The sequence below is a fragment of the Oryctolagus cuniculus genome, chromosome 2 (assembly GCF_964237555.1).
Source record: "Oryctolagus cuniculus chromosome 2, mOryCun1.1, whole genome shotgun sequence".
NCBI lineage: Eukaryota > Metazoa > Chordata > Mammalia > Lagomorpha > Leporidae > Oryctolagus > Oryctolagus cuniculus.
This window is the reverse complement of record NC_091433.1, coordinates 55,347,632-55,369,451: the sequence shown is the minus strand read 5'-3', so window position 1 is coordinate 55,369,451 and position 21,820 is coordinate 55,347,632. Positions and strand designations below refer to the sequence as shown.

Here is a 21,820-nt window from a genome sequence, read left to right as displayed (position 1 = left end):
CTCCCATGCAGGCGCAGGGGCCCAAGTACTTGGGCCATCTTATATTGCTCTCCTAGGCCATAGCAGGGAGAGGGATTGGAAGAGGAGCAGCTAGGACTCGAACTGATGCCCATATGGGAGGCTAACAGTGCAGGCATTGGCTTTACCTGCTATGCCACAGCATAGGCCCCAACTTTATAATTCTTCATGCTTATTGATTCTCTCATAAATTCTCCCTTGACATACTTGGGCAAGTTACACATGGGTCACTTTTTGTATAAGGATTGCAACAATTATATCTACATATATGTAAATTTAATTGTCTTAGCAGAGATAGTTCTTAGACTAGTGAGCCTAGGACACTGAATAAAATGAATAAACGTATTAATCTGTGAGTCTGTGTGTGTGTGTTTTTTGAATTGGGTTCTCCTCTCCCCCCTCCCCCCAGCAGTTATTTATTTATTTGAAAGGCAGAGTTACGCAGACAGGGGGAGAGACAGAGCTCTTCCAGCTGGGCCAGGAGGAAGCCAGGAGCCTAAAACTCCATCTCGGTTTCCTACAGGGATGGCAGGAGCCCAATCACTTGGGCTATCATCTGCTACTTTCCCTGGTGCCTTAGGAGGGAGCTGCACTGGAAGTGGAGTAGTAGGAACTCAGTCTGGTGCTCACATGGGATGCCGGTTGTGGTGTCCCGGGAAGCAGTTTAACCTGCTGTGTTACCATGCTGATTCTCAACTGGGGTTCTCAAAAACAAATATGTATGTGTGTTTGTTGGATACATGGCCCCAACTTTCAGGTACTACCATGTTAAGCCTCAATCCATCTTTGGTAGTGCTAGCGTTTCGGCTCAGAGGCGTTTTTTCAGCCCTGATTGTGATGGGTATAGGCATAACAAGTAAAACCAAAAGCTTTCCCCTTTTTATGTACTGCATCTTTCCCTTAATCTTTGCTGATGGTCTCCAAATGTGTCAGTGAAATACATATGTGTATGTCCAAGTAACACTTTAAATCAAGACAGTGTGATTTTAAAGAACACTTTGAGAAAAACTTAAGCTATAGCAACTGGAGAATGATCAAAATGAAGTGACGCCTACCTTTCGGTATCCCCAGAGCTGGTTCCCCTTCATACCATGACAGTCATAGAGAGTGACTGGGCTGCTGTGTGAGATCGCATCAAAGCAGAATTTACGAGTGTGCAGCGGCTCACCAGGTCGAATATCTTCTCTCCATCCAAACGTGAAGAGCTAGCAAGCAACAATAGCAGAAAAGCTGCAGTGAGTTTAATTGGGAGAAAAGATTGGAGAGCAGGGAGAAGTTACGTCTTTTAGTAACTTAGAACTCCTGCTTTGTGGTTTACAAAAAAGAACTTGGCATAATAAAGGTGTAGAAAAAGACATGTATTATAAAGTGCTATAGCAGTAAAAACTAGACCTTTGGCCCTGGCTGATAAAATACACAAATTAGGAGAAGTTTCCTTTTACAGATGGTGTGGGGGAGGGAATAACAGAAGATGACTTCAAAGGAGGAGAGAGAGAGAGATAGGGACAGAAAAAGGAAAGGGAGAATGAGAGGGGGAGGGAAGGGAGATGGAGGAGAGAGAATGGGAGAAAGTCTTAATAAAACCTTTACATTTTTCATTTAGATATAAAGTGTTAGTCTATGGCCATATCATCCTGAATGCGCTCGTTTGATAAAATGTTACTGACTCAAATATTGTACAGTTAGCCTAAACAAGTGACTAACTGAAAAAAGACAAGGAGTAGAGTTGAGCTGAACTGATACTGGCACATGGAGAAATCTAATTTAAAGGAAAGCTAAGCTTGATGAAGTAAAAGATAGGCAAAGTAATTGCCTCAGGCTGGTAAGAGTAATTCTACAGGGCACGGCAGGAAGTTTTAGATTGTAACTCTCAGTAAGAAATACAGTTCACACTCTGCTCCTCACAGATCTGCCTCTGTTCTAACTGAAACAGAAGTTCATGAAATGACTTACTGTGTCTAATGGATTCATAGTCCATCCAACCTTTCCTTATCCTAGTTTTTCCTATACTATCTACCTCATTCCATCATATTTAAACTGCTATTTGTGAGGGATTGGCATTGTGGTATGGTAATTTAAGCTGCTGCCTGTGATGCCAGTATCCCGTGTGGTCACCCATTACAGTTCCAGCTGCTCCACTTCTGATTCAACTCCCTGCTAAAGTCTGAGAAAGCAGAAGATGGTCCGAGTGCTTGGACTTCTGCCACCCACATGGGAGACTCAGAGAGAGTTCTAGGCTCCTGGGATCCATTTGGCCCAATTCTGGCTCTGTGGCCATTTGACAGTGAGCCAGCAGAAGGAAGATCAATCCCTCTCTCTCTCCTTGTAATGATGCCTTTCAAGTGAATGAATAGATCTTTGCTTTTCAGATAAATAAATAAATGTTAAAAAATGAAATGCTACTTTATGATGCACTAAATTTATTTAATGTATTAAATTAAACCAACAAAGGGCATTTAGTTGAGTTATTTGAGCTGGACAAGACCTGAAGAATGTGTAGGAGAAATATCTAAGTAAACGGGAAAATGGACCAGGTTATCCCTGTGATTTCTTTTAATTCTAAAATTTCAGTGAGGTTATATAATTCCTACAATAAGACCTCAGGCAGGCTAGCTGAGTGAAGCCAAGCTGTGAATTGCAAAATAAAGAAAAGCTGTCTGGGAGACTCTGGTGACATAAATGCAAGCACAGTGCTGAGCTGTATGTAGATAATACATTCAGCACTGAATAGGTCTTTAGCATATTCAAGTTTTTAGGTCCTGCTTCAGAAAGAAAATGTAGAGAATCAGTGCAATTGCAGAGATGGCTAGCTAACCAAAACAGTTAAGTGGTGGAGAAGCTCAAGAAAAATGAAAGAACTGGGTTAAGTGGTCTGAAGAAAATGAGAAAGAAATGACCTAAATCAAGCATAGAAATGACAACTGTCTGAGTAATGGCAAGTGACTATATTCTGTCTCCCTGGAAGACAGAACAGAAGAGAATGATTTAAGTAGAAGGAACAGTGGTTTTAGTTTAGGCATTTGAAATGGATTCATGAAAAGGGATTGTATAGTTCCTTTCTGTAGCTTTTTTTAAAAATTGATTATTTGAGAAGCAGAGAGAAAACAGATAGATGATAGACAGATCAATCAACTGACTAATCTCTAATCCACTGGTTCACTCCCCAAATGCCTGTGACTGCCTGGGCTGAATTGAGGAGGAAGCTGGGAACAAGGAACTCAACCCAGGCCTCCCACATGGGTGGCAGGAACCCGATTACTTGAGCCATCACTGCTGCCTCCTGGGATCTGCATTAACAGGAAGCTGGAGTCAGGAGCCAGAGCTGGGTTCTACTCTGATATGGGATGTGGGCATCCTAACTAGTATCTTAACCATTTGGCCAAATGTCTGTACTAAGTTGCATAAAAATATGATTGTGGACAAACATGTTTAGATTTATTTAAATCCTGCACAAGGAAATGTCTATTCAGCTATTTCTGATTTTGATCACTCTCTTCTAATCAGAACTTGTGACTCCCCTGACCTTCTAACTGGTTCCATGCTCCTATTTTGGTTCTCATACACCTGCACTTCTTGGTCTTCAGAGTAGTGTGTTTGAAATGCTTATATGGCATTAAAATGCCTATATGTTCCTTCTCAACCTAAAATCCCATGGCATTTCACATAATCTTTAAAGAAGTTAAACTTTAACACGTGATGACCTTTCCACAATCTGATTCTTTTTTAAAAGAAAAAGATTTATTTATTAGCACTTTGACCTCAGAATCAGCCTTTAAGACATTCTGGTCTGGCTGAAAAGTCTGGGAGAGTATTTCAGGCATGGAAAGCCAAGACACTGTGGGAAAAAATGTCCTACATGAAGGATCTCTGTGAGACAGACCCCAGTGGAAAGAAGTGGCCATCAAAGGATGTACTTTTCTCTGAAGGGAAGTGAGAACTTCCACATTGTTTATGGCCTGGTCTAAACATTGATGGAGACTGTGGATTCAAAAGGCTTCCATAGCCTTGGCAGCTCACGTCAAGAGACTCAGGTGATCATGGACATCATACATAAGAGTTATTTGTTAAATTAACAACAGGAGTCAGTGTGTACTTACTTCTCATGCAGGACTTCTATCCTCAGTGAGTTGTATTATGAGAATTAACTGTAAAACTTGTTCTCAGTTTTTTTTTGTATGAGTGCAAATTGTAGGAATCTTGGTATAGAGTTGGTCTTCTGTGTATAAAGTTAATTGAAAATGAATCTTAATGGAGAATGGGACTGGGAATGGGAGAGGGAGGAGGAAGTAGGGTAGGAGGGCGGGCATGGTGGGAAGAATCACTACATTCCTAAAGTTATACTTATGAAATTTGTACTTATTAAATAAAAGGTTTATTTGGGAAAAAAGGATTTATTTATTTATTTATTTGAAGGCAGAGTTACAGAGAGGCAGAGGCAGAGAGAGGTCTTCCATCCACTGGTTCACTCCCCAGACAGCTGCAATGGCAGGAGTTGCACCCATCTGAAGCCAGGAGCCAGGAGCTTCTTCCAGGGCTCCCACGGGGGCACAGGGGCCCAAGAACTTGGGTTATCTTCTACTGCTCTCTCAGACCATAGCAGGGAGCTGGATCAGAAGTGGAGCAGCCGGGACTCAAACCGGTGCCCATATGGGATGCTGGCATTGCAGGTGACAGCTTTACTGGCTATGCCATAATGCCGGCCTCCACAATCTGGTTCTTTTTTGCAATGATTTGGATGTGGTTTGAGTGTATTCTTTAGGGGCTCACTTGTTGAAATTTAATCCCTATTGTGAAGTATCAAGGTCATGGAAACATAATCTTACTATGGCTTTTAGAGGTGGTGACTTTGAAAGGTGATCAGGATTAGGAAAGGTCATCGATAGGCAGCCCCATGATTGACTGAATACTGGTGGCCTTATAAGAAGAAGGAGAGAGAATGATACACACACACACTTGCCCATATACATGGGCTTCCTGTCTCTTGCCATGTGGTGCCCTGTGCCACTTCAGGACCCTGCCAGCAAGAAGGCCATCACCAGATGAAGGCCCTTGAACTTCCAGAACAGTGAGATAACTAAACCTTTTTTCTTTGCTTTACTTAATTATAGTAATGCAAAATGAACTAATATACAGTTCTTTTTCAGCTTCATTCCTTTTTTAAAAATTTATTTAGTTTGTATCCTAATAGTGCTTAAGTGTTTGCAGTTCTTTGCGCAAAGAACACTATTACTTTCCCTTCTGTGATTTTGTTCATGGAAGACCCACTTGTTGGGAGGCCAACATTCACCAGCCAACTGAATTAATGTTCACCAGCCAACTGAATTAATGTTCACCAGCCTTAAGATTTTGTTTAGGTAGCCACTCATCCAAGAAGCCTTACTCCTTGGACTTCTTACCCTTCTCATCCCTTACCTGATCATGAATGTCCCTTTGTGTTTCTGTATCCATTGCTAGATAGTGAGATAATTGATGGTGGGGTCATATCTTTTTTGTCTTGTGTTTCTAGTACCCAGAGAAATTATTGATTACATAATAGATGCTCAGTAAAATTTGTGTTGAATAGGTGAAACTTTGACATCCTGTTAACAGAATGCATATTGAGATAAATGTCGATGTAAATGGATTAGTCTTTTTTAGTTCACCAAATGACTCAATGCTGCTGTCTAACTTCAGCAATGTCACTAATAATCATAATTTTTGAACTTTCAACTTTGATGATTCTAGATTCAGTTTACCTACTATTAGAATAGAAATTTCTTGGTTTGTAAACCTGCCATTGGCTTTGATTAAATCTTTTTAAAATATTTGTTTATTTATTTGAAAGGCAGAGTTATGGAGAGAGAGGGAGAGGCAGAGAGAGAGGGAGAGAGCGAGAGAGAGATGTAGATAGATATCCATCTGCTGGTTCACTCCCCAAATGGCCACAATGGCTGGGGCTGGGCCAGGTCAAAGCCAGGAACTTGGAACTCCATTCCAGTCAGCAACATGACTGTCAGGGCCCCAAGCACTTGGCCATCTTCTGTTGCTTTCCCAGGTGCATTAGCAGGGAGTTGGATCAGAAGTAGAGCAGTCAGCACTGGAACTGGTGCCCATATGGGATGCTGGTGTCACAGGTGGTGGTTTAACCCATTGCTCCACAGTGCCAGTCCCTTAATTAAGTCTTTATTTAAATATTTCCCTATTCAATATGCAATCTGATCAACATAGGAACAAGAAGTCTTGGTGGGTTTCTCCGTCTTCCTCTCTGTCCCTGTGTTTGGTTTCTATTCACTCAGAAGCCCAGAGCTGGAAAGGACAGCGATGCCTGCCTAGCCCAGCCCCTGTTGCACAGCTGAGGGAAATCAGGCTGCTGAGTGTGAAGGGCTTGCCACTGCTATACTGTATGGGTCCAGACTTCTTTAGAAATAGGTTTTGATACTTTTTATTGGATGGATAGTTCAGTCCAGAAGAATACTTGCATTATAGCAAACACAGGCAAATGTGTTTCTCAGACTTATTCACGTACTGTCACAACTATATCTCAGTGTTCCATTAGGTGACTTTTGTTTCTAAATTTGTTATTATATTGCAGTGTTTATTCTTATACTTGGAGTCTGATGATTGAGATGTAGTCTTCACAGTGTTTTATGTATTCTTCCTTTTCTTCTTCCCCTTCCTCCTCTTCCTCTTCCTCTTGCCTCCCTCCTTTCTCTCCTCCTTCTTTTTCTTACTTGTTGATTAAATTCCCATAAATTGCTTTATTCTTCCTTTGCAATTAGCTGAAGTTTTTCTTTCACATTTTTAAAGTATTTTTTATTACCATTTATCTTATTGCCCAGGTCAAACCAAACACTGAGTCTTTCATTCATTAGGCAGTTTCCTGTGTGCAATCTTGTCAAATCAAAACCAAGCAGAACTTATGAAACTATTTTCATTGTTTTGGGTAATCTTATTTTGACATTTATAGTTCGTCCCTACCTTTGGGCTGTTCTTTCTGACAAAAGTATTTAGCTTTACTATACAACAATACCATTTGATTTTTTTTTCAGCTTCAGATCCCTCAGTTTTAAAGTGAATTTATTTATTTTTTCTTTTTTTCTTCTTTTGACAGGCAGAGTGGACAGTGAGAGAGAGAGAGACAGAGAGAAAGGTCTTCCTTTGCCGTTGGTTCACCTCTAATGGCCACCACGGCTGGCGTGCTGTGGCCAGTGTACCGCGCTGATCCAAAGCCAGGAGCCAGCTGCTTCTCCTGGTCTCCCATGTGGGTGCAGGGCCCAAGCACTTGGGCCATCCTCCACTGCCCTCCCGGGCCACAGCAGAGAGCTGGCCTGGAAGAGGGGCAACCGGGACAGAATCCAGTGCCCCGACCGGGACTAGAACCCGGTGTGCCGGCGCCGCTAGGCGGAGGATTAGCCTAGTGAGCCACGGCGCTGGCCTAAAGTGAATTTAATGGGAGACTGGCACTGTGGCACAGTGGGTAAAGCTGCCCCCTACCAGTGCTGGTATCCCTTATGGGCATCAGTTTGAGCCCAGGCTGCTCCACTTCTGATCCAGCTCCCTGCTAATGTGCCTGGGAAAACAGTGGAAGATGGCCAATTTCTTGTGCTCTTGCACTCATGTGGGAGACCTGGATGAAGCACCTGGCTCTGGCTTAAGCCTGTGCCAGCCCTGGCTATTGTGGCTATTAGGGAAGTGAACCAGTGGATGGAAGATATCGTTCTCTTTCTCTGCCTCTGCTTCTCCCTCTCAGTAACTCTTTCAAATAAAACAGTTAGATCTTTTAAAAAATAAAGTGAATTAATGTTAGTTTCTTTATTACCATCTTTTTCAGCAATACTTTAAAATGTAAACTTAGAAGGCTAACTTTTATTTTATTGCTTAAATCAATGGTGTAAGGTTGCCTATATTGTATTATATGGATAACATTATCTTAATCTTGCTGTATGACTGAGATGATTGAAAATATATTTTTCCTCTTCGGTTAGTTGTATTTTACTTCATTACTAGGTTTCATCATTATTTTGCAGAAATGTGAGGGAGAGCATGTTTCTTCTTGCAGTGTATACCCATCAATATGCTCTCCCCTGAGAGTGAGACTGCTTTTCCCAAAGGAAAGGACTCTGTCCTTTCAACACATGCACTGACTTGCTTGTGTACCCCCCTCAGGTCTTGGCAAGGGAGCACTTGCTCCCTCCGCAGAGAAAGCTCTGCAGCAAGCCGTCCTGAGCAGCGGGAGGTGGGAGCCTGCTGCTGGGCCGGCAGAGCGAGAACAGTCAAAGCAGGCCAGGGAGAGCCCTCCTCCTCGCCCTTGGACTCATAATGGGAGCTGGGGATTATTCTTTCCAGACCTTACAGTCTTACTTGGATCTATTTTTATTTTTCTTTCTTGGTCCCTAAAGGAAACTGAGCGCCAGCACAGGATGCTACAGTGATATCAAACAGCTAAGTAGATCACCCTGGAAAAATGAATCATACATTTGCTTCCCTCACAGAAGCCGGATTAGTCATCATTTGTGCTCGGCAACAAAAGGCATTTTCTAGTATATGTGCTGCCGGAGTGAGCACAACAAAAGGCATTTTCTTTTCCAGGTGCTATAATATGTTCCTCTCTGTTTCCCACGTGATGGTTTTGCTTATTCATTTGTGTTTTATTTTTAGAAGAAAAAACATTTCAACTCTAATAAGCACTTCTTTTGTGTTCTTTAAATGCTTTTCAACTAAGAGGAATATCCCTAATTTTTATAACCTGATGTACTTCTTTTCTGATCCAGGAATTTTAATCCAAATGTAGAGGAATGAATCCTAATTTTTATGTCATTGAGTAACATTGAACATAGCTTACAGTTAATTACTGGAAAATGAAGCAGCCTGTGATGTTTTAGCCTACAAGTTAATATATGGTAAGACATGTTTCAAATGCAATTCATTTTTCACGTCTTGTCAAACTTTAATCTTCCTGTAGCTCTATTTTTAGGATCTCTAGAGACTGGAAATCTCCTTTTCAAAGAGCTCCATTCGCTAGTCTTTTTTGTTCTGCCTATGAAGTGTTTTCTGCTTGTCTGGTGCTGCTCTCTGGTGACCATTTCTTAAATTACATGCTGTAGATTTTTGCAATTCAGCCTGGGTGGGATAAAGAAGCAACAATTTTTAAAGTGTATGCAATATAGTAGGCACTGTTTATGTTCATTTTCAGTTGTCAAATAAAATATGCAGGCATGAGCAGAATTCATTTTAAAATATTAAAAGATAGAAATACAAAACCTAATGCAGCCATGAAGGCATGTACCTTCATGGCAGCCAGCTGGCTAGATGTGTTTGTTTCTTGGTCAGGCTGAATAGAGGTGGTAGAGAAAAGAGACAAAGCTTTTCCGTGGCTTGCTGCTTTCTCTTCCTGTAAAATCTCTTTCTACTTTAGATGCCAGTCATACTGACAGCCTCTTAAGCCTTCTCTTTTGCTCCCAGGCTGAAGTCAGTCCAATCCTACCATTTCTCAGATCCATGGTAACATCCCTGTGGTGCTAATAGAAGGAGACTGAGGAAGCAGAATGCAAGTTCTTCTCACTGAATTCACTGCCGTGTGCACACACGGCAGGATGCATTTGAGTGAATGATAACTAGTACTTGGTGACTATGCTGGGAATGGGCGAATGCAGTCAAAGTCACAGCTCCCTTGGACCTGACAGAGATTTCGAATTTGGTATTAGCATTTAGTGGTTTTGTGGGTGTGTATGAGGAGGCAGAAGGGAAAGTGCACTTATTCTGCACCTATTATATGTGGGAGATACTGTTGTATCGTAGGTATTATTTATTCTCAGAACAACTTTGTCAGTGAGTGGGTTTTATTGTTCTTGTTTAAAGATGGAAGAACTGGGGCTGACATTTCAGGATAGTGGGTAAAGCCACTGCCTGGGACGCTGACATCCCATATGGGTGCTGGTTTGTGTCCCAGCTGCTCTACTTCTGATACAGCTCCCTGCTAATGGCCTGGGAAAAGTATTGGAAGATGGCCCAAATGTTTGGGCCCCTGAAACCCATGTGGGAGACACAGATGGAGCTCCTGGCTCCTGGCTCTGGCCTGGTCCAGCCCTGGCTGTTGTAGCCATCTGGAGAGTGAACCAGTGGCTGGAAGATCTCTTTCCCTCTCTCTCTTTCTCTTTCTCTCTCTCTCTCTCTCTCTCTCTCTGTATGTGTGATTCCCTGTCTCTCTGTAACCCTTTCAAATATGTAAATAAATATTTTTAAAAACTAAAGATAGAGGAACTACGTATTAGAAATATTGAACAATTTCACAAGACCACTTGGGTTTAAACTGAAATCTGGGTTGGTCTGATTGCAAGGCCCGTGATCCTTCTAGAATATCATGAAGCTGTGGGGTTAGAGGAGAGGCAGTGTTGACTGAGTGAGTCTACTCTGAACTGTGTGGTGGACTTGGTCTAGTGCTATTTTTCTAACATCAAACTTTTCTTCACTGTAATGCAGGGTAGTGGTGGGGCAGGAAGGGGCAGTGGGCAGCGAGTGGGAAGCACCAACATGTTCAATCCTAGTGAACCCGAACAGCTCTTTAATGTGCTAGGCTGGACATTGTGAGCTGTTTCTAGATTAATTACAAGACAGTCTCATGAGGAATAGGGCTACAGGACAGCAGTGATGCCTTACAGAGAACTGCTTATTTAGCTTTTTGGTTTTCATAAGGGAGGTGTTGTGGACAATTCTGGGAAGCTGAAAGCACAGACAAGGCATACTATTCTGAACTTGGAATATTTCCTTCTGCAGAGAGAGGGATGGGGACAGGATAGAAGAGGCTTTGACTATATTAATTTTTATGCTTAAAACAATATAGCGCTGGCGCAGTGACTCAATAGGCTAATCCTCCGCCTGTGGCACCGCCATCCTGGGTTTTAGTCCTGGTCAGGGAGCCAGATCCTGTCCCGGTCGCTCCTCTTCCAGTCCAGCTCTCTGCTGTGGCCCGCGAGTGCAGTGGAGGATGGCCCAAGTGCTTGGGCCCTGCACCCCATGGGAGACCAGGAGGAAGCGCCTGACTCCTGGCTTCAGATCAGCGCCAGCCGCAGTGCACCGGCTACAGCAGCCATTGGGGGGCTGAACCAATGGAAAAGGAAGACCTTTCTCTCTGTCTCTCTCTCACTGTCTACTCTGCCTGTCAAAACAAAACAAAACAAAACAAAACAAAACAAAACAAAACAAAACAAAACAATATAGCAGTTGGCCAGAGCCACGGCTCACTAGGCTAATCCTCCGCCTGCAGCACCAGCACCTCGGGTTCTAGTCCCGGTTGGGGCGCCGGATTCTGTCCCAGTTGCCCCTCTTCCAGTCCAGCTCTCTGCTGTGGCCTGGGAAGGCAGTGGAGGATGGCCCAAGTGCTTGGGCCCTGCACCCACATGAGAGACCAGGAGAAGCACCTGGCTCCTGGCTTCGGATCGGCACAGCACGCCAGCAGTAGCCGCCATTTGGTGGGGTGAACCAACCGAAGGAAGACCTTTCTCTCTGTCTCTCTCTCTCACTGTCTAACTCTGCCTGTCAAAAAATAAAAAAATAAATAAATAAATAAAAACAATATAGCAGTAGCCATTATACTTGTTAGATGTGTTTGATCAGTGCACAAATGTCTTCTGTGATATTTTCTGTAGTTTCTTACTGGAATGTTTTATAATTTAAAAACAAAACACTACAAAGGGGAAGACACAATTCTACCCACTATCTTTTCTTTTTCATCAATAAAACAGTATAAGAAAAGGTCCTTACAAGGGCTTTCATGTTTCACAAAAGACTGAAAATCACAACTCACTTAAACTAAGTTGTACTGAAATGTTTTCCAGACAAAAGCAACACAGGTCTCCCATGAAATCCAGGTTGAGGTGTTGTTGCCTCAAAGTTATCCTTCATGTAGACAACTAAAAATATTGTTGCAATAAGAGGTCCACCTAAAGCATTCTTTTCAATATATAGCCAGAGGGGAAAGATAAGTTTAGATAAAGTCCTTAGCACCGAATAACAGAGTCCTCCATTAAACCCATGAGATTTAGTTAGTAGAGTTCCACAGCATTTTACCAGCCTTTAATGTTTTGAAAACTCTCAATCTGGGAAGGAGCAGAGTCACAATTAATATTTCTACTATCCTTTCTATTATTTAAAGTGCTTATATTTAGACAAATTTTCTTGATTATTGCAAATGCCCTGAAGAGAAACAGAAACAGAGAAGTTAAGTGATTCACTTACTACAGAGCTAGTTGGTGGCAGAATGACCACCTTACTCCAGATTCCTATGACCCACCTAGAGACTTGTTCCTGCTGTGTCCCTCCATGTTTGCCTCAGCTCCTTCTGGCCCCGTGGTGGTGGCTTCCAGGGGCTGACATACCTGTTCATGAGACCATGTCCTTTCAGAGCCATCCTTGACACAGATGTCCAGCCTTAGCTCAGTTCCTGTGGCTCCATGCTTGCTGTCCACACAGAGGTTCGCTGCCACATTTCGAATCTGTGGAAAGAAGAAAGAATGTTGAGCATGGGCTGCCTGTTGGTGTTGTTTTGCTAGGTTCTGATAATCCTGATGTAAATTAGGCAATAAAGGGGTGTCTTTTTGACATACAACTTTTGAAGGATTCCTGAGCTTGTTTGTAATTTATGGGTAAAAAGCATGGAATTAATTATAATACAGTCTACTGTACATGTGAATGAACATGAGGTGGTCAAACAACAAAAACTAACTTGTCTGCAACAAAGGAATGGGTTGACAAGCAACATGGAGAGTTCATGACTTCTGTAAAATTGCAATTTTTCTTTTTAATGCAGTGCTTAAGTTGGAATTTATTAACTTTCCTCCTTCAAAACATCTTCTACCATTACCATCCTAGCAGGACAAGAGCTCTAACACAAGGTGGGTGATGCAGGTAAAATATGTGTTGGAGGACAGTGAGTCACTTAGCAGTTTGTGACTCTATAAGGATGTAAGGACCTTAGGTTCCAGTTTGGCTGTGACACTCTTGGTCTACACCTGATGTCACAGGTATGCATGTCTCTTATAAGAAAATTTAAACATCACTCTCAAATATTTTCAATATAGGAAAAACTTTATTTTTGTAATACTAAGCTTATGATTTTCTGAATAAAGCACGAACTTTGAAAAGTTACAGGTGAGTAAAAAAAGATAATTGCTTACAATTATTATATTAGCGCTGATATAAGGAATTGAATAGTGGGAAAATGGTGGACAATGAAACTAAAAAAAGCAGAAATAGCAGTAGAAACAGTCTAGACAGAAATTCGTCCTTCCGTCATCCCTTCCTACCTGAAGATTTCACCAATCCTCCACATCTGGCAGTAGAGTTGGATACTGTTTATAGTTTGGCACTTAGGTATGTACGCTAAGATAAGCTCAATTACCTCAATCTTTTTCTAATGGCTTTATATAGTGCTGGATTATAATAATCCTTTTAAGCATTTTTAAGAACGGAAACAAAAGCAGGATGGACTCAACTGGTAATTCTATTCAATCTTCTTTTGTCTGGAATGAGTAGATGAGATGACGAGTCCTTCCAAAGATGAATGAGCAAACTGAGTCCCTTCTTACTGGAGAGGGACAGTGACACAGGAGCATATTGTTATGAAACGCTTTAGGTAAAATAAAGGGAATAAAGGATGCTGGGATGGGGATGGAGTGGTAGAGGGTGCTGTTTCATTTTTCATTTATTCTATAAGAGGTTGATATAATGTCATTCTGGAAGGAATCAATGGGGTGGTTACCAGTTTACTTATTCAGAGAATTTGTCAACAGGTTGGATTAATTTTCCCCCACTTGGTCTCTACTTTCATGGTCTCTGTCCTTGAAGACAGGGGAAGGTTAAATAAGGTAAGATCGAGGGCAACAGTTTTAGGCTGGTTTGGCCCATGGACCTCTCTGATAATCTAAGGAAAGCAATGGATGTTTTGCAAAACCTACCAACCAAATAAAGTATAAGTAGCTATATACAAACACTTTTGTATTTATTTTCCTGAAACTCACCAATTCCAGATTTGAACCCTGGATAAGGGAAAATGCTTGACTCCCACCCCTTGTAAACTAAATGCTTCCCTACTCTTACAAGCATGAGATCTGGAAAGACAGGAAATGAACTTGGCTCATCATGGAAATACATCTGTTTCACTCTCCCTTTTACCTTTTCTTAACCTTCCTAAAGCAAGCACCAGAGAAGAACTTTCCTCTGGAATCTGGGGAGCCGAGTTTAAAATACGCCTTTTGTAAAACCAATTTCTTGGTATGTGATGGCATTGCTCTAGTGAAACAGAAACACCCAGAAGGTCAACGTCAGATTTTTCTATTGCTGTCTTCAGCCAGCACACTCTAAAGCTTCTGTTTGATCTCCTTATCTGAGTCTGGCCTGTTAGTTTTCTAAAGCTGTCTGCAGCCTGAAAGCACCTGACAGAACTCTAGGCAGACTTCTCTTTTCATTCCTGAGCCATTTACCTCCCAGACACACTGTTCTTAGAGAACCAGTGTCAATTTATGTTGAAGACATCTTCAGGGCACTATTATTTCCTCTACTCAAGTCTAAGAGCTCTGAATCACATTTGGGGAGAAGAAAAGCAGCTGCTTGTAGGTTCAGGGCTAGCTGGCCACAGAGTTGGAAGTCTGTCCCCCTCTGTCACCTGGTATTTGAGCCCACTCACTGCAGGGACCTTGCTCTTAGAAAAAGAAGGAAGGAGAATGAGAGGAAGATAAGGACATACAGAAGCCAGAGACACTGATCGGCAAGTCTGACAAATCAGCCTGTGAATACACACCAAAGCTACCAAAGAGTTCATTTTTTTTTTTTTTAAACTTTATGAACTCAAAAAGGCTCTGCCATTGATGGAGTTTACCGTTTTCCAAATTCTTGAATTTCCTAAATTCTCACTCAAATGACATCTGTGTAGACAATGGGATAAACTGTGTTGGAAGCCAAATTTCAAGCTTTGAAGGCATAATTGCCTACATCTGTGTAAATTTCAGCAAAAAGTTGTGCCACAGAAGAAATGCTGCAAGTTCAGTATAGGATAAGGTAGGCAGCTAGATGCATGATTAACTTTGGGTCATTCTCATTTGCTTCTCTCCCTCTTATCTCTTTATCCCCATCTCTTCAGCACATATTTATACCCTTTCATTTTGATCACAGTCGCATCAAAATAAATAGGTGAATAAAATTTCAATAAAACTGATCCTACTTTTTTACTTGATTGAAGTTAAATAAACATGTAGAAAATAATATTTACCAATGATTTATACTTTTTTCAACACGACCTCTTTACCTGCAGCTAATGATAAAGCACTTTAAACATATACACTCACCACCAATCTTGGACATGGAATATTAAATAAATTTAGGCAGAATAAATAATTTACTGACTGTATTCCCTTGATACCCAGCTTCAGGGTTTGACAGCATTAAAGTCAAGGAATCTTGAGAGATGCTAACCAGGATGAGAAAGCGGGCTAGTGCTCGATGAGGAATTAATGAGAAGGAGAAACATGGAGGACAAGGGGACTGCTATGTATTTATGTCAGAATGACGGAGATGTGCTCCTGTTGGTCAAGCTTTAGAAAATGCTCTAGTAGAGAGTAAAGGATTTCTTTAGGTATACAAGAGAAGTCAGGATCAGCTTTAATATCGTGACCCCTCCCCTCCTCAACACCGAGGGCTTTAGTAAAAGAGGTACAAAGGGTGAGGAATGCAGTCTAATTGCCAAGGTGGCTAGTAGATGTGAGATAGGTAATTCAGTTGGCAGAGAGATAGTAGCCTAATTTTTAGAAATTAAACAGTTTGGTTTGTTAATTCCTCCGGAGAACCTTGGGATCTTTTAACTGAAAAGTAGTAGATGCATAACTCATTCAACAACTTTTTGTTTTTAAAGGTTTATTTATTTACTTGAAAGTCAGTTACACGCAGAGAGAAGGAGAGGCAGAGAGAGAGAGAGAGAGAGAGAGAGAGAGAAAGGGCCATCTTCCACTGCTTTCCCAGGCCAGAAGCAGAGAGCTGGATCAGAAAAGGAGCAGCCAGGACACCAACTGGCCCCTATATGGGATGCCAGTGCCACAGGCGGAGACAGCCCACTATGCCACAGCACCAGCCCCAAGACTTTAAAATAATCTTTTAAAAAGTTGTAGTAAAGTATATGTAATGAAGTTTTCCATTTTCACCATTTTAAATGTTAATAGCACTAAGCACTTTCAAAATGCTATTCAACCTATGAATACACATTTCCAAAGTTTTTTTTATCATCCCAAACAACAATCATTACTCATTTTGCACTAACTCCTTACTCCTCTTTCCACTGTTTTGCTTGGTAAACTTTTTCTTCTGACTCTATGGCTTGCCCATCCTAAATAATTGATAAAAGTGGAACCATACGGTTTGTTCATTTGAGTCTGGCTTATTTCATTTGGCAAAAAGTTTTCAAGGTTTATCCATATTGTAGCATGTATCAGAACTTCACTCCCTGTTAACACTGAATAATTATCTATCACCTAGCTACTAGGATACTTTAGAAAGTTTGTGGAAACATGGGATGAAAATGTCAGTATTTTGGTGCAAAAAATTTTGAAATCCATTCACAGTTTTTCATAAAAATTTTCATGTCATAATCAAGTACCACAAACCTGTTGGATTAAACAACATGAATTTGTTATCTGACAGTTCTGGAGGCTAAAAGCCCAAGATCAAGGTATTGGTAGAACTGGTTCCTTTTTTCCAAAACATCACTGGCATTTATGATAGAAATTTCACTGAATCTGTAGATCTGTTGTAATTTCAATTAATAACATTAAGTCATTTAATTCATTAAAACAGGATGTCTTTCCATTTATTTATATCTTAAATTTCTTTCAGCAATATTTTGTGATTTTTAGTTTATATACCTTTTATCCTATTGGTTAACCTTATTCCTATCTATTTTAGGGAGATATATGACATAGTGGTTAAGAGCACAGATTCTAGAGTTAGATATCTGGGTTTAGAGCTTGACTTCACTATTTACTAACTATGACTTTAGGCAAGTTACTTCTTTTTGCCTCAGTTTTCCTTTGTAAATACAGAAAATAATACTTAATACTTTATGTATTATTGCAGAAGATTATACATATAAGTTGCTTATATTAGTAATTGCTCAATAATTAACATTTTTGTAGCAATACTGGCAGTATTAGGACACAGCAAGAAATGATACTGATTGGTGTTATTTTGTGAATTGCTTGAATATTAATATAAATGATATAGACCTTGTTTTGTTGAAAAGAGACTGTTAAATGTTTTTGAGAAGAAAACCTGTTTTAGGCAATACATTCATATGATTATGGGAAAACAGATGGAGAGTCATGCAATTTTAAACATGGGGACTGGTTTTAATTGATAATGAGGCCGGCGCCACAGCTCACTAGGCTAATCCTCCGCCTTGAGGCACGGGCACACTGGGTTCTAGTCTCTGTCGGGTTCTGTCCCAGTTGCCCCTCTTCCAGGCCAGCTCTCTGCTGTGGCCTGGGAGGGCAGTGGAGGATGGCCCAAGTGCTTGGGCCCTGCACCCCATGGGAGACCAGGAGAAGTACCTGGCTCCTGCCATCGGATCAGCGCGGTGCGCGGCGGCCATTGGAGGGTGAACCAATGGCAAAGGAAGACCTTTCTCTGTGTCTCTCTCTCTCACTGTCCACTCTGCCTGTCCAAAAAAAAAAATATATATATATAAATTGATAATGAGAATCTGAACTATGATAGTGGTAGAGATAGAATATACTGAAAGACTATATTAGGGTGCTTCAAAAACTTTAGGGAAATGGAACTAGAAAATGAAAATTTTCCATGAACTTTTTTTTTTTTTTTTTTTTTTTTTTGACAGGCAGAGTGGACAGTGAGAGAGAGAGACAGAGAGAGAAAGGTCTTCCTTTTGCCGTTGGTTCACCCTCCAATGGCCGCCGCTGCAGCCGGCGCACCGCGCTGATCCGATGGCAGGAGCCAGGATCCAGGTGCTTTTTCCTGGTCTCCCATGGGGTGCAGGGCCCAAGCACCTGGGCCATCCTTCACTGCACTCCCTGGCCATAGCAGAGAGCTGGCCTGGAAGAGGGGCAACTGAAACCCACTTGTATATACTCAAGAAAGAGATGTATTCCAGAGACATTTTCAGATAGCAGTTACAGTACAGATCTGGAGAACTGTTCACATGTGGATAATGAAGAAGACACGCTGAGACTGAGGCAGATTTGTGACATCCATATCTAGACATGCAGATGTCTGGAATTTGGGGGGCTGGTTTTGTGGTGCAGTGGGTTAAGCCTCTGCTTGCAATGCGAGCATCCCATGTCAGAGTGCTTCTTTAAATTCTGGCTGCTCCACTTCTGATCCAGCTTCCTGCTAATGCACTTAGGAAAACAGTGGATGATGAACCAAGTACTTGGGGTCCTAATACTCATGTAGGAGATGCAGGTGGACTTCTGGGCTCCTGGCTTTGGCCTGACCCAGTTCTAGTTGCTATGGCCATTTGGGAAGTGGACCAGCAGATGGAAGTTATCTCTCAGTCTCTCCTTCTGTCTGTTACTCTAAAGAAGTCTGGAATTTCAAAGACAGGTCAGGTTAAAAAATGCGTATTTTGAGGCCGGTGCCGTGGCTCACTAGGCTAATTCTCCACCTATGGTGCCGGCACCCCGGGTACTAGTCCCAGTTGGGGCACCAGATTCTGTCCCGGTTGCTCCTCTTCCAGTCCAGCTCTCTGCTGTGACCCGGGAAGGCAGTGGAGGATGGCCCAAGTGCTTGGGACCTGCACCTGCATGGGAGACCAGGAGGAGGCGCTGGTTCCTGGCTTCAGATCAGTGCAGCGCACTGGCCTTAGCGGCCATTTGGGGGGTGAACCAATGGAAAAGGAAGACCTTTCTCTCTGTCTCTCTTTCTCTCACTAACTCTGCCTGTCAAAAAAAAAAAAAAAAAAAAAAACCAAAAAAAACCAAAAAAACAAGAAATGCACATTTTGAAATTATTCCCTGTATTAGTTATTATCATACTACCTCTCAATCCTAAATCCTTTGCCTTACTTTGAGATTCTCAAGACAAACCCTGTAGACATTCTTCCTTTGTCAGTGGATACAGTTTTATACTTTTAACAAAGATGGTACTGGACAGACACTGGGAGGTCAGAGAAGGAGGATTCTTCTTTTGTGTGTGTGCTGTTTTTCCATCTGATAGCCAGCAAATTATCATGTGAGATGGGGTAGAAGAGAGTAGCCCTCAATGGAGTGGCAAGAGGGGCCACAGGGCATAAACTCTGAAACAGTTTACTTCCTTGAACTTGGTTTTTAGAGGACATTCAAAGAAGGCTTATATTTCAGCATTGTACTCAGTGAGGACACAAGGAAAATTGCAGGAGACAAGTCTGATTCAAATTTTTGAATACCACAATGTGTGAAGATGGAAGCTGTTGGAGCAGAAAGGGCCCTTCTGCTCTCCTTTTCTACATCCTGGCCACTCCCCTAACCCTTTCTATAAAAACCCTTGCAAACTTCTTCTCAAGGAGGCATTTTATTTAGGTAACTATACCTAGTCAGTGTCTCCTTTACTTGTCATAAGTGAATAAAGCTTTCTTTTGAGCAACTGTTGCTTGAGACTGATTATTTTGTGACACCTCAGCAAACAACCATAGTGTCTGCTAACCTGCCTCAGAGAGTAGCAGCAGATGCTATGGCCTGTAAATTTCTTCATCACTACCAGTCTGCATGCCTATGGCTGCATTTATTATCAACGTAGGTCTGAATCTCAACCATGGTAGAGGAAGGGTTGGAAAAGTCCAAGTTTCACATTCCTTCAACCTTGCAGGTGGTTATTGCTTTTTGTAGTTGCTGTGTGTATACTCTTGAGTCTTCTTTTACCCCTTTTATTAGCTAACAATTTTATATTGTTATTTTAATTTATTTATATAAAGGGAAAAGATTTCATATATACAGTTTTAAGAACATAGTGATACTGCCCACACTCCCTTCCTCCTGCTCTCCCTACCCTTTCCTTTCTTACTTATTTTTTAATTTTTGCAATGATATACTTTCAATTTACTTTATAATAACAAGATTACTCATCCACTACATAAAGAATTCAACAAATATTAACTAGATAGATCACTGTTCCTCAGAAGTATAGACAAGGGCTATAAAAATAATCAAATCTCAAGATGTCAATTTCACTCATATACATTACAATTTTTGTACTTTGTATATTAGTTATCACAAATCAGATAAAAAGTATCACATTTCTCTTTGGGACTGGTTTACTTCACTAAGCATAATAGTCTCCAATTGCAAACATTTTGTTGCAGAAGACAGGATTTCTTTCTATTTATTTATTTATTTGACAAGTAGAGTTATAGACAGAGAGACAGGGCAGAGAGAAAGGTCTTCCTTCTGTTGGTTCACTCCCCAAATGGCCGCCACAGCCGGCGCTACGCTGATCCGAAGCCAGGAGCCAGGTGCTTCCTCCTGGTCTCCCACGTTGGTGCAGGGGCCCCCAAGCACCTGAGCCATCCTCCACTGCCCCCTGGGCCACAGAAGAAAGCTGGACTGGAAGAGAAGCAACAGGGACTAGAACCTGGTGCCCATATGGGATGCCAGTGCCGCAGGTGGAGAATTAACGAAGTGAGCCATGGCACCGGCTCCAGGATTTTTTTTATGGTTTTGTAGTATTCCACCATGTATAGATACCACATTTTCTTTATCCAATCATAAGTTGATACATATTTGGTTTGAGTCTGTATTTTAACTATTGTGAATTGAACTGTTATAAACAGATAACTCTTTTATATGCTGATGTCATAAAATATCAGAATTTACATGTTCAAATTATGAATGTGATTTCAGTCTCCTGACTGAACTCCAACTGATGCAACTACATGTAAGCAATTATTAAAATAACAGAACTGTATGATTTCACTGTAGCAAAGAATGTGAAGCAGGGTGAGAAGACTGTGGTTGGAACATCCGGAGAATGCCTTTTCTTTGGAAGTGGGTAAAGAAAGAGTAGCTATGAAAAGAAAGAGAAAATAAGAGAATCAGAAAGAAGATAGGGAAATGAGTTTCAAGAAGTGTGTGAAGGGACACTGTCAAATTCCATAGAATGATCAAGTGGGAGGAGGGAAGAGGTGGTTGGATTTGACAGAAAGTCACTGGTAACTAATCAAAGGATAGTTTCTGCAGTGTAGGCAGAAAATTACAAGTAGACTGAAGAAAACTTAGAGGCAAGTCAATAAATGGAAGCTTCTCTTTCAAAAAGCTGGATAGTGATACAGGGAAAATAGAATTAAAAAAAAAAAAAACATGGCCGGCGCCGCGGCTCAATAGGCTAATCCTCCACCTTTGGCGCTGGCACACCGGGTTCTAGTCCTGGTTGGAGCGCTGGATTCTGTCCCGGTTGCTCCTCTTCCAGTCCAGCTCTCTGCTGTGGCCCGAGAAGGCAGTGGAGGATGGCCCAAGTGCTTGGGCCCTGCACCCCATGGGAAACCAGGAGAAGCACCTGGCTCCTGGCTTTGGATTGGCGCAGTACGCTGGCTGCAACACACCAGCTGTAGCGGCCACTTTGAGGGTGAACCAACGGTAAAAGGAAGACCTTTCTCTCTGTCTCTCTCTCACTGTCCACTCTGCCTGTCAAAAAAAAAAAAAAAAAAAAAAAAAGAAAGAAACACCAGAGGCAGATGTTTGGCTTGATGGTTAAGATCCAGTTAAGATGCCTGTGTATTACATCAGAGTATCTGGATTCAGTTCCCAGCTCTGACTACCCATTCCACTTTTCTGTCAATGTAGACTCTGGGAGGCAG

At 41.6% G+C, this 21,820-nt stretch overlaps 1 protein-coding gene and 1 long non-coding RNA gene across 2 annotated transcripts in view; one reads left to right on the top strand and one right to left on the bottom strand.

The window, feature by feature from the left end:
- GALNTL6 (polypeptide N-acetylgalactosaminyltransferase like 6) overlaps window positions 1–21,820 on the bottom strand; it is a 1,232,148-nt gene that overhangs the window by 21,826 nt on the left and 1,188,502 nt on the right. Inside the window, exons 11-12 of the mRNA XM_002709470.4 lie at window positions 12,372–12,488; window positions 1,074–1,223 (exon numbers count right to left, since the gene is read on the bottom strand). Of these exons, the coding sequence (XP_002709516.1) occupies window positions 1,074–1,223; window positions 12,372–12,488 (267 nt within the window). The remainder of the gene's footprint in view (window positions 1–1,073; window positions 1,224–12,371; window positions 12,489–21,820) is intronic.
- The window catches only part of LOC127490267 (uncharacterized), a 76,660-nt gene that overhangs the window by 12,586 nt on the left and 42,254 nt on the right, over window positions 1–21,820 (top strand). The gene's annotated exons all lie outside the window — the stretch shown is intronic.